The 13,807-nt window shown below is 33.6% G+C and overlaps 1 protein-coding gene across 1 annotated transcript; it reads left to right on the top strand.

The window, feature by feature from the left end:
- Positions 1-1,749: 1,749 nt before the first annotated feature.
- LOC129938872 (glutactin-like) lies at positions 1,750-5,166 on the top strand. The gene is made up of 7 exons (XM_056046688.1): positions 1,750-2,178; positions 2,254-2,409; positions 2,466-2,783; positions 2,838-3,047; positions 3,107-3,269; positions 4,358-4,542; positions 4,603-5,166. The coding sequence occupies exons 1-7, from the start codon at positions 1,792-1,794 to the stop codon at positions 5,056-5,058; spliced, it is 1,875 nt and encodes a 624-aa protein (XP_055902663.1). The 5' UTR covers positions 1,750-1,791; the 3' UTR covers positions 5,059-5,166.
- The last annotated feature ends 8,641 nt before the right edge of the window (positions 5,167-13,807 follow it).

The raw sequence follows: 13,807 nt of genomic DNA, 5'->3' as shown, positions 1-13,807 counted from the left end.
GAATATTTTTGGCAACAATTTGATGATATGGGCTTGGAGGAGAAGTGGTTCCAACAGGACGGCAAGCCACACAGCGAATGTCACAATCAATTTATTGAAAAACAAGTTTGGAGAACGTTTTATCTCACAAAATAGTCCAGTCGCTTGATGAACATCGTACAAATATCGAACGTGAAATTTCAGCAGTATCGGCCGATTTATGCTTGAAAACCTTCGAAAATTAGGTTAAGCGTCTGGACTTCTGCAAGCGTGCCCGTGATGGCCATGTAAAAAGAAATCGAGGAATAAAGAATTTCATTGATATCCAAAACCGTTTTTGTTTTATTTAAGAAAAAACTTTTGTAGTGCTCTTATTGAAAAACCCGATATATATAAATTTATATCTAGGTGAAAAAAATTATTTAAGAATGAACCTTTCTGCCTCTGATATGAGCCTTACATTTAATGTCAAAACCTTACGTTTTTGACCGTAGTGATATTAACTCTATTTGTGGCTTGTGTAACTTAAATAAAAACGAAGACATCTATCATGTCTGCCTCCTTTTGCAAGAATAAAAGTTATCTTTCGTATCATGAATTTTTCAGTGTCTTTAATGGAGAGTATGGATGGAATTTGCTGGTACAATTTCTTTCTCGAACAGTTACAGTTGTTTATATTTTAATTTGTCTTTTAAGAGCACCTAATATTTCAATTATTTTCTACATATTTTGTTTTAGCTTAACTAAAAGCCCTGATATTTCAAGATCGTGAATTTTTTCTGTTTAACCATAATTTTTAAAATTGTAACAAATATGTAAATGTTAATGGTTTTATTTGCAGTTTTCTATCAATATAAATTAAAACGTTTAAAGAAGAGTATACTATAAAGAGAATACTATAAACCAAATTTTTCTAGTGTAATTGAGTTAAAATTTCTTTTTCTACTCTAAAAAAATAATATTGCTTGCTTCTAGATTTCGATTATAAAACTTATCCGTAAACAGCAACACTGTCAGTTTTGTTCTATTTTCAATTTGACCACTGTAGACGAAAACCAATGTTTTGGTAAGATTCTTTTTACTTTTCAACTGTTAAATGTGTGTATATAACTTCAATCACTTTTGATAATTTACTCAAACCATGAAGAAACGAAGTAGCGATGGTGATCCACAGCTTTTCTTGCCACTACAAAAATATATATTTTTGTGCAAGTTCTAAAAGCACTTCCACAGCACCAAATTGCATACATAAATAAATCGGAAAATAATATAATTTGCCAAATGTGATCGAAAAAATCATTTTCGAAAAAATTCAATTATGTTTTTAAAATTGAACAATATGAGTATTTTCAAATCCGATCTGATGGCTTGACATGATTCATTGAGTTAATTATGTGAATAAATCATATTTTAATTTGATTAAAAATACTTTCGTAATAAAAATACTCTCAGGACCATCAGTGATAGTATAGAAAAAGGTACATATTTTCGAAATCTTCAATCTCAGTTCAGTACATCCAGCTGACCTTTTTACAAATCTCGAACACAATAAATCATCGTCATGTTCCATCAGAACATTGATAAATATAGTGCGAGTGGTGCATTGGATTCTCTAAAAGCGTCTTATCAATTTCGAAACCCTGGGAGTATGCCTAATACTTACAAACATACGACTATCTATTGTTAGCTTTCGATTTTGTATTCTTCGTAGTATATTCAACTTGAATAATGCGATAAGTGAATTTGCCTACATGCAATCTTCTAGTATTGAGCTCTTCTAGTCAGTCAAGAGAATATATTCGAAGTGAAAAGATGTTAATTTCACATTCTTCGTTTACGGTCTTAAGTTTCGTCTTAGCCTTTGTTTCATTTTCACTGGGTCAGGAGCCTGAATACGGAGAAGAGTACGAATATGATGAGCTTGATGGCTCTACCATAACACCATCTGATCCTTACGGTGGAGGAGGTGGTGGGGGCTATAGACCCCATCCATCGATAGGAAGACATTACATGCCGAGTTATTATCGTCCTCCACCACCTCCAATGCCAAATTACAATGATCCAGATATAGTTGCACTGCCAATGGGAGGAGGCTATGTTCGGGGAAAGGAAATTCGTTCAGCATGGACTGGGAAAAACTTCAAGGCATTCTTAGGCTTAAAATATGGAAGTGTCGGAAGAGGATTGGAGAGATTTCAAGTGCGATTCACAGAGATGAGTGTTCTTTGAAACGGTGTTGCTAATGATACTTTTGTTTTGGTAATTTGTATATAGGCTGCTCGACCACCTCCGATTTCAAATGTTATCATAGAAGCCACAACTGAACCAATAGCATGTCCATCAATTCCGGATTTACTGAAAGTCGAACAAGCTGAACGACAAGGCATCAATGTTGATGATTGTTTGACTCTGTCGGTTTTTACTCCGAATGTATAAAAGACAAGGGATGTGCTTTGTGGAATTGGTTTAAAAAGATTTTTTCTCAGGTCTATTCAGTTCTTCCGGTGATGATATACGTTCATGGAGAGATGTTATTCGATGGTAGTGCCGAAGAAGCCAAGCCTGAGTATCTGCTCGAGAAGGACATTGTTTTAGTTTCAGTGAACTATCGTCTGGCACCATTTGGTTTCCTGTCAACTCAAACCGATGACATCCCGGGAAATATTGCTCTGTCAGATTTGGAGTTGGCAACTAAGTGGGTTCAGGAGAACATTGTTGCTTTTGGTGGTAATCCAAGGAGTGTTACTTTGTTTGGACAGTCTGGTGGGGCTACTTTAGTTCATGCTTTGAGTTTAAGTCAAAGGGTAAGTAGGAGAATTTGTATAAAGAGAAGAATTTAGCTATACATTTATTTCCAGGTCAATCCTGTCTATTTTAATAGACTGATTCTCCAATCCGGAACAGCTTTAAGTCCACTTTTCATAGATGAAGATCCTCTATCAACAGCTCGTGCTATCGGAAGAGAAGCTCGCTGTCCCTATAACAGTATTCATTCACCTTATGAACTTAACTATTGTTTGGGACAAATGAATACTTCACAACTTTTAACAGCCTTTGGAGATCATTGTGTAAGACTTTTGGTATATATTGTAAAACAGAACATTAGCAAAAATCTTTCTTGAATCAGAATCATAACGAAGATCGTGGATTATATGCATATGGAGGCTTTAAACTTGCTGTTGGTGACAAACATGGTTATATTCCAATGCATCCGGCTTTGATGTTGAATAATTTTAAGTTTCCTCTTGTTGCGGGAATGACAAAAGATGCAGGAGCATTCATTTTGACAAGTAAGTATTTTATGCTCATTTGGTAGTAAGCTCAGGATGTAATAATTTAAAGTGGAAAATATAGAGAGGAGCTGTTTAAGTCACACAGTAACCGTGGCGCGATGGTTAGTGCGTCATGTCAGAGGTCTTGGGTTCAAACCCTGCCTAAAGTTTTTTTTCACTGGCAATGCCTTTTGCGAGGAATTGAAAAATCCTCCTAAAATAATTATTAAAATGAAAAGTGCTTTCTCAAATTGGCCAATTCGGATTCGGTTTGAAACTAAAGGTCCCTTCTATCCCTGACAAATTTACTCACCCTAGTTCTTAACGTACTGCTGTGCCATCGAATATATTTATTTTATTTAAACGCAGAAAAAGTCAAAACGAGAAAGTGACTGTTGAATTCATGAATTCGCACTGATATTTTATTTTGATTTTGACAGATGCACATTCAAAGTTTTGAAGCAAACGAGATGTTTTTCTTCGTCTCGGTTTTTGTGAAACGTCAAATTCACGAGCTCGAGAAAATGTCACTTTACCAATTCATCGTCATCGGTTGCATTTTTTTGCAAACGTCACTTAGTAGAATTTGATTTTAAGTAATTTGTTGGTTATGGTATTGCGTGCTACTAATAGTGTTCTACAAAGCATAATTTTAAAAGATTTAGTTTCATCAAAAAGACAAATAAAACAATATATATAATTTTCTAAAATATCCGGGTCTCTGAGATCTTACTTCCTTGATTATGTCTTCTAAATAATTCCTTAATTTACATCTCTCAGATTAAACAAATTTAAAATTTGTAACTTTAATTAAAAAGAATACATTTTGCTGTCATCTGTCACCTCCACGAATATTTTTGCCTGTGTGTCACTTTTGATTTTGACAGATGCCCCCTATTTAATAGTGGTTACAGTAACCTTACGACAGTTCACACATTTTACCGTCTCATCTTGGTATCCCTTTAAAAAGAATTTAGAAGTAAAGTAGAAAATTGTATCTTACAAAAATTGTGGATCTGATGGCAAATTATCTCTTAAAAGAATCGTTAATAAACAATTTTAAGTCGCTAGTAATTTCATCCTCAAATTTGTTTTTTTTTTTACAGGAAAATTTGATGAGCTGGTACGATTAAATAGCCGAAATATAACTGACTACATCAATGTAGTTCTCAAATATACCACACTTCCAAAACATTATTCAACTTGGAGAAAATGGGCCTTAGACTACATATTTACTCCTGAGGATATTCAAAACCCAATTTTAACCAATTTAGCTAGTGGACTTTTGGAGGTAATATTCTTCATTTTCTTCCAAGAAATTATCATTTATTTTTCATTTCTTCTTTTGTAGTTAACTAACCTCATTTTGTATAAGGCTCCCTTGATGGAATCTATAAAATCAGCCTGGCAAGCAAATGCAACTTATTTGTATAGTTTTGATTATCGTGGTCAGTTCCATCGATTCCCGAAGAGACGAACACATTTTCCGTACGAAGTCGATGCCAATTTAAGTGACGAAAATATTTACTTATTCCCCTATCCCGAAGAAGTAAGCCGTTTAAATAGCTTAGATCGTAGTGTCTCACAATTGATGGTAACAATGTGGACAAATTTCGCTATCTCTGAAAATCCCGATCAAAGGTTATGGCCTCGAATGACCAATCAACATGGACCGTTTGTTAGGATTGGCAGAAGTTTGGAATTGGATTATCATTTTGGTGATGGTGTTGCGTCACCAGATTTATATGCAGAATTGAGAAAGTCAATGAATACAACAAATACTCCTTTGTATGTAAGGTTTGGATAAGTTAATCATAATAAGTTTTTGAAATAAAGTTCGATATGTTGATGAACGATACAAATATCTCTAAACATTTGAAAAAGTAGGTTACATCGTTCTATATTATATTTTGTAGATTATGCTTACGATATTAATAATGTTAAATTTTCAATGAGATGTATACCAAATATAGAACTCTAATAGTTTGTAACTCCAGGCAACTAAATCAGTGGCAATATCAGACCTATCAATTACCTGAATTAATTATACATGCAAAGTGTTATTGGGATTTTGATGGAGGTTCGTTTCTTCAGAAATTGTCTTTACTAGTTCTGGAGGAAATGAGTAAACAAGAAACTGTACAGGAGTTTCAATATTCAAAATATTAGAAAAAAAAATTCACAGGATTGTTAGTTTTTTTGGTAAATTTCGTTTTACAGTAGGACTTGATGGAACTTGAAAGCCTGAACTAGAAGTTGTTTAGAATTACGGATATTTGCACCCAAGTCGTCTATTAATGTGTCTATATTAAAATAATCCCCAAAAAACTCTTTAATGAGAGTTCTTAAATCTGGTTCTAAATCAGGATCCGCCAAAACTATCATCTAATATTTTTCCCCCAAACTGTTTGGTTGTTGAACTGCTCATAGCATCGTTCATCAAGAACATCGTTATACAAACCATATCAAGAGAAGTTTGTGTTTTGGAAAAAGTACGTCATGACGGATTTCTTGATAAGATGTTTGCTCTTATTTTCCCAATTTAAATAACACAAAATGTAAAGTAGTACCCGTAGCATGATGGTTAGTGCGTTGGACGGCTTGGCATAAGCAAGCCATTTATACTTTATGATATGCTTAACGGTAGAAAGTTTGTTGTCAAAAGTGGCAATGTAACTTCTACCACAACATTCTCAATTAAAAATGGTCTTCAACAGGGAGCGGTGAATTCGCCGATTTTCTTCAACATTTACACCAGCGATCTGATAGGTAGTCTTACAAAGGCAATTGCGTACGCCGACGATCTAATTGCGTACAGAACGTCCCGAAAGGTTGAGGTTATTAGAATTCTCTTGCAGCGTGATTTCGACAAGATTCAGCGATATTGCGCCGACTGAAAACTAAAAATAAATGTCCAGAAGTCGGAGACAAATTCTGTTCAGGACTCCGTTGGCTAGGGCCACGAGGGATACGTGCAAGAATTGGGCCAAGATGGTCATCGTTGATCTTCACGGGCAGCCATTAGCGAGCAAAAGTGTAGTGAAGTACCTCGATATCTGCTAGATCAGTATTTGTATTTCGACAGACATATAAATGCTCCTCTGACCAGGGCCAGAGGAGCCTTCGCTCTGACGAAACGGCTGTTTTTTAGCAGTCGGCTTGACCCCAGAGTAAAGGTAATTTGCTACATGGCCCTCATACGGCCGATGATCGTTTATGGTTGTCCTGTGTGGTTCAACGTTGTCTCTTCCCAGATGGAGAAGTTTCGGGTGTTCGAGCGGCAGTGTTTACGACGCTGTACCGGCTTATATCGAACAGCCGAATCTTCTTATGCGCATTACTATTCCAACGAGGTCCTATACAACGGGGCTCGAATCAACAGAAATGACAATTTCGTGACAAAACTCGTTCGAGGTCACATTGCAAGAGCTATGTCTTCGACCAACAATTTAATATCGGAGCGTTCTATCCGAATGACGAGCATTCCACCACAGACATTCCTCTTTTTAGATAGATGCGGTATGATACAGCATAAATTGGCAGTTCCGCTTATCTACCACGTCAGACGAAGAACCGTGGATAGGCTACTCCTGTACAATCGGGACGTCATGTCATAAGGCGGAGCAGAGCTCCTTCGGTTCAGTAGGGTTGTTTCCGAACGGGACCGAACTGGTAGGGTGAAACAGGAGAACCAGTTTTTGTGGCATCAATCGGCACTTGATAGTTGGTAGTCGGGATGGGGTTTTAAGCCTTGGCCGACTTACATACTTCTTTTATATTCTAGGGTTTAGTTTTAAGTAGAATAGGCATGGTGGCACAAAAAAAAAATATAGGAAAACTTAATTAAAAAAAAAAACATGGAATAAGAAAAAAAAAACAACAAAATATGAAAAACAAAAAATATTAGATAGTTAGATTTGCTGCTGTGGTTGTTCTAGTTTTAAAAAGTTGATAGATATAAAAGGTAAGTTAGTTTTAAGTTTTATTTAAGGACCTAATTTTAAGTAGTTTTTAATTTAAAATAAAAAAAGAGATTGGAATTATTATTTTTTATATTTTCTAATAAACAAAAATAAATAAAATGAATTACAGTAAAATAGATCTTAGCGCCGAAAGGCATTAGTATTTAGTGTTATATTTTAACTTAGAGTGTCCGTATGAGACCAGTAAGTTAGTTGTAAGTTATAAGGCTAGTTTTATGCATTTTTGTCTAGCTTTAAGATAGTTTGTGATAGACAGTCATGTGAGAGGTCTTGAGTTCGATCCCTGCCTGTGCCACCTAAAATTTTATTGACGGGTACTGCCTCTTTGGAGGAATTGACAAATTCTCCAAGAGTAAGTAGTTCTTGTCATGAAAAATAGCTTTCTCAAATAAGCCGTTCGGATTCGGCATATAAACTGTAGGTCCCCTCCATCCCTGCAAAGACTCTCACACAGGAATGGTTGAGGGTTGTTAGTCACTAGGCCCTGGTTCTCTACGGACTTTGGCGCCACCTAATTTATTTTTATTTATAAAGTCCTTTTTGTACTCAGGGAAATGTATAAATTCTGTGAAAAATTTTGTATCTGATAATTTAACTTGTGAGGAAAGTGTTAGTCATGTTTCTGGTTTGACCCCAATTCTTATCACTGTTTTTATTCATGACTGTACTAAACTCCTAAAATGCGAGACAGCTATTTTCGACAATACGTGTATGTTTACCACAGATTCATTTGCTTCAATTATAAGAAATATTTTACAACCTGCACCAAAACTATTTTGGTGATTGAAAAATAAAGATTAGTGCTTCTAAGACGCTTGGCGTCTTTTTAGTTGAAAAAGAAAAACCTGTTTTTTACCAAGCTTAGTGATCTTTATTAACATATGTACATTCGTTGGTATCTCAACCATAACTTGACGAATGTTTGTTTTTAAGAGTTTAAGGTTTATCTGCATAAACATGGTCTTTCGCGAAGCACTACCAAAAAATTCCAGTTGTGTCAAATCGCATAATTTTATTGAACAGTTGATATCACCGAGACGAGAAATTACGCAGCAAAGAAATGTCTCTTACATTAAAGTTTTATTGGCTTAAGTTGTGTTTCATGTTGCACCGTCTTGCTGAAACTATATATTCTCTTAGTCGTAACTTCATATGGTGTAGGTCCAAATGCAAAATACTCCATAATGAGCCCTAATTTCTGAGACCGAAGAAGCGATATTTTCAGTGATACGAGCAAAATGATGATGCACAACCCTTAGGCTACGTTCAGACGGCGACTATTCGATTGGATTTTTTCACGTATGCGGTTTTATCGAATACGAGTTGGCGTTTCACACGAGAAATATTCGATTCGATTTTTTCACGTACGGGTTTTGAGGCGTGGCAGGGGACACAGCATTGTTAGCAATCAACATGGATCCACGTATTCCACTTATTTTGTATCGGTATAGAAATGGTAATGAACGTAATAAAGGAATTCGATGAAAGCGCAACTAATCATATTGTAGTGTAATAAGAATAACCATTCATTAATTAATTGATTCAAAGGTAAACAAAAATAATCATGTAAACAAATCCACACAATAAAATCAATTCTGCAATACAACCAATTATTGCATTGATACATAACACCTATTTTCGTTGTCCCCTTTGACCAACGAAACTGAGAGCATTGACGTCGCTTTGATGACGATGCATTATGAATGACACAGAATGTATTTTGCTACACTACTCCAGAAAGCAAATTATAATGAGTAATAGAATTGTCCCCAATAATTTGTAAGAATATATCGATAATTTTTAAGTATAAATAGTTGTGAATTTTGAATAATAAAATCATTCTTGATCATACTTTACAAGTTGACTTGAGTCATTGATATAGGCACCTTCTGCCACTTATATTATATAAATGTAATAATATATTTATATAATATTATCAGCGAGCTGCGCTTTAAATAGCATTATAAGCGTGTTACGCTACATATAACTTAGGGAGAAAGACGCAAACATTACAATATATACTCGTACGATAAAAATACATTCGAGATTTATCGAATAGTAGTGACAATTTCGTACGGTGTACGGAACAAATTTTTTCATGAATATGGGATTTTCCCACATTTTCACCATTTTTGTAGTAGGTTTAACAATTTGTATGCATTATTATATGTAGTGCCATAAAAGATCCATACTCGTAAATGTCAGACTTTCAACTGAAAAAAATTGGTTTAACAACTTAGTTTGACAGATGTCGAATTAAAGTCCTATTCTTTCGAAGTCGAAATTTCGATAACCTTTTATATAAATAGACTGATGGAAATTTTGTTTTCATTTTGGATGGTACATAAATTAATTATTCCCCCACTTTCCTTTTCGTCACATGAATCTCTCTACTTCGCTACAACAACGCCAATAATATGGAATGTAGTCGCCCTTAAAGTTTCTCTCATAAGAGTTATTTATTTACAAAGCTAAAATAAAATACAAAAGTACGTATACGCCATGTAAAACTTTTTAATTGAAAAAATTAAAATGTTCAAAAAGTTTAAATTTTCACAGCAGAGTAAATCAAAGGAACAAATTTTATAAAGCTATTCTTTGTTTCAGCTTAAATAGAATCAAATGCAAAGCTTAATAATAATGCATGGTACAAATATCTCTAAAAATTTGAAGAAGTAAACAATCTAAAAAATGTAAGTTTTTTTCTTTTTAATTGTTTTCAGAATTACCATTCTGGTTTGAAACCTAGCTTAACGAGCATACAGAAATATGAGTTGTGTCTTTGCTTTTCGATATGTTTTGTTTCGAAAATTTGTTCTCGTTTTTAGTACTAAAAAGTGAAGACTTAAACCAGAAATAAATTTTATATCGTAAATCAAGAAAAATGTATTCTAAATGAAAAGACAACATTTTTTTTTGATCCAAAATATTTTAATATATTTCAATAACTTTTTGTTAATATTTCGTCTATGATAATATAAACAATATCAAGTTGACATATTTAAAGTATTTGTTTTGTATACATAAGAACAGGCATGGTTGCTTTCTTAAAAAAAAATATTTTAAGTTATGTTATCTTTCAGGTTTTAGGTCTTATTCTATAAAAAGTGCAAATATAACGGACAAATAATTATGAAATCTTATTTAATGATTCAAACGGTTTTTTCCTTAGTTTTAAACGAAATAAGCGAGCTTGAGGGGTGTAAAATAACACTTGACATTTAAAAAATTTACCCATATTTTGGTCCAAGAGAATTGCTTATTTCTGACCAAGTTTGACTATTGGCTATTAAACACTTTGAACAAACTAAACGAGATTGAAGAATACAAAATGCAGATCACCATTCATCATGCGTCAGGGCATGACTTATTTCCGTAAACTGCTGTACATTTTACGAAATTCGATTTTTAATTTTACTATCCAACAAATTTGTTTACAAAGTGATGAAGCTTTTCGATACCTTATAAACATTTTAATTAAGTTATGAAATGTTTGAATTATATAACAACAAGTTCTAATCAACTTCTTATTGAAATAAATTAATAACTTAGTTTATTTTCGTAAATTAATAACTTGGCAATGGGATAACGATAAAAGTATTTAATTTTATGAAAAATTCGTATATTTTCGTTGAGCTAATCAAATTCGTTGATCAAACGAAATTGTAGTCGATGAAGCAGAAATGCTCTTTTTACTATTTCTAAAATTAAAATATCTCAGATTTCCTAAAACCGAATTCGAAAAATTTCAAATTCAAGATTTAAACCAAATATGACATAATGGTAGAGATGTCGAAAAAAGAGGATTCGGGGATTCCGTATTTGTCTGTCCGTCTGTACTCGTATGTACTTGCCTCTTCATGCCGAAATCATTGGCTTGCTGGATTCAAACTTGTAAGTTGTTTAAGACCAAAACAATTTCAATTTAAATTTCATTTAATCATCAAAAAGATCAACAAAGCCGATGAGAATCACCACTTTAATTGTTCTCAAATCAAACATAAACATCGACTTGGTTAAAATTATAAATCATCAAAACAACAGTAGACTTACTACTTACAAAGTTTCAAAATCGAATATCCGACGGCCCCATAGATTTTTGTGAAATTGGCTTTAAATAGTTGTTTTCTTAACTTGGTTTCTGTTAACATAAAAAAGTATTTTTGTATTGTTCTATAAGGGAACCCTCCATAGAACTGTTTTTAATAAACCGATTAAGTCTTGTTTTGTTTTTATGTATTTTGAAAACAATGAGGTTTGACCTTGGGTTCTTAAACACATGCACATTAGCTTTTTTTAGATATGGAGATGAAAATTGTTATTTGTAATATAAATTTAAATAATAATAAAGTTGATAATTTTATTTCTGAAATCCGAAAGACGGTAAACATTTTTTTAGTTATGAATAAAAATAAGTACATACAAATATAAAATAGTAATACCAATGCAAACACCAATACACTTATATTTTAGATACGCAGAGTATAAAAGTAAATATTTTCATATTAGCAATCTTTCAATATCCTAAGCCTTTAATATCAGGAAAAATTTCAAGTTATGAGAAAATTTATTGGATACATTTTGTGGACTTAACAATGGAAATTCAATCAAAGCAACTATAACTTAAAACTATAAAATGGATTCAGATTTCAGGATCTCTAGACATTTGTAATTCGAAAAGTCAGATCAATTACAATAACTTACAATGGGCAGTTAAAACTGACTTATAGAAAACAAAACAAACTTTTGAAACAAATCTAATTTAAAGTTTCAAAAATATAGGCCTATAAGCCGAAATTTGTCAAACTAAGTTGTTAAACCAATTTTTTGTTTTCAGTTGAAAGGCTGACATTTACGAAAATGGATCGCTCAACTATGGCACAACGCTTACAAATTGTTAAAACCTAATACAAAAATGGTGATTCTGCCACAGCCACATATCCTGCTTTAAGAGGAGATTTTTGTTTGTATAATGGTTAAGCTTTGCAAGCAATTAACAAAACTATGAAGACATTTAAAGAGACTGGACTGTTTACAGATATTTTAAGGCCTGTCGTTTAAGGTCAACGTTTTGCTCGTACCACTAAAAATATCGCTGCTATGTATAAGTGAAAGTGCTGTCGAAGACCATAATGTATCGATTACTAGTTGTTCTCAAGAATTAGGACTGTCTTACAGCAGATCATGGCGTATTCTGCATTTGGATCTACACCTACTTCCATATAAAGTCCAGCTCACACAAAAACTGAAGCAGACTGACCATTCACAACGTCGCGTCGTCGTAGGGTGCTTGAACATAACACTCTTTGGTCCGGAAATGTGATTGACGGGGACAGTCGTTCCATCGTAGTTTTCGAAGATGGAACGACTGTCTCCGTCAATTCGGAGCGTTATGGTCTTATAAATGATATCACACTTTTTTCGCCTGCTATTGAAGAATACAACTTGGAGAATATGTGCTTTTAACGGTGCCGCATTCCACACAACTTGAGCGAATATGGCTTTATTGTAAGACAAATTTCCTGGCCGCGTAATTTGTCGTCGTGGCGATATCAACTGGCCACCAATATCATGCGATTTGACACCCGAAGGCTTTCTTGGTGGGGCTACGCAAAAGAACGTGTCTGTGCAAATAAACCTTTAACTTTTGAGTACTTTAGAACCAACATTCACCATGTTATGGCTGACCGCCCAATATGTGTCAAAAAGTGGTCGAAAATTACCTCAAAAGAATCGATACTTGCAACAATTCGCGTATTTCACTAACTATTATCACTAAAAACATTTTACATATGTTTTATTTACGTTTACTGTTGGATAAAATGGATAACCCTGTATTTTATGACGTTTTAGATATGAACATTATGCCAAGATTGTCCGAAAAAAATTCAAAAAGAGTTTTTTGAAACTCTCAGATTCCTTAATTTTGTTTATATTAAATCAAAGACAATTTAAAATTGATGCATATAATGAACTACATATATGTATATAACATGGTTCTTACAAAAAAAAAGAAAACATACATATTTTATCTAAATCTCGACTTATTTAATTATAATTACTTAAAAAATGGTTCCCGTTTTCAAACACGCGAATTCAATCACATTTTAAGATACTTTCACTTAACCTTATACAAAAATGAGGGCTAGTCCATGTGATAGTGGTGGCCATAAAAATTAAAATCAAAAGTCAGAGGCTTAATAACATCCCACAATCCCCACTATACATTATATACAATATAGAACATTATAATAAAAATACACATTATCCACCCCAAACAATACACGACTGAATGACTCCATATTCGCCCCATCTTAGAAAAAAAAATCCGCAAACAAACAATCAAAAATTGAGACATTAAACCGTAGAAACGATGCTCTTAATGGCATTATTATCCTTATTATTATTAAGTTGTAAAGCGAGACTGGTATTAGTGATGGTATAAGGACTATGGAGTCCTGCCTGACACCCCCTTTTCTTTGTGTATGTTATATTCTTTTGTGTTATATATAGCTTTTTTCCTCTCTAACCATATTTAATTCGCTTGGCATCACTCCCAAACTCCCCGCACCA

The sequence above is a fragment of the Eupeodes corollae genome, chromosome 1 (assembly GCF_945859685.1).
Source record: "Eupeodes corollae chromosome 1, idEupCoro1.1, whole genome shotgun sequence".
Classification (NCBI taxonomy): domain Eukaryota; kingdom Metazoa; phylum Arthropoda; class Insecta; order Diptera; family Syrphidae; genus Eupeodes; species Eupeodes corollae.
Note: the sequence above shows the minus strand (reverse complement) of the source record. Positions and strands in the feature narration are given on the sequence as shown.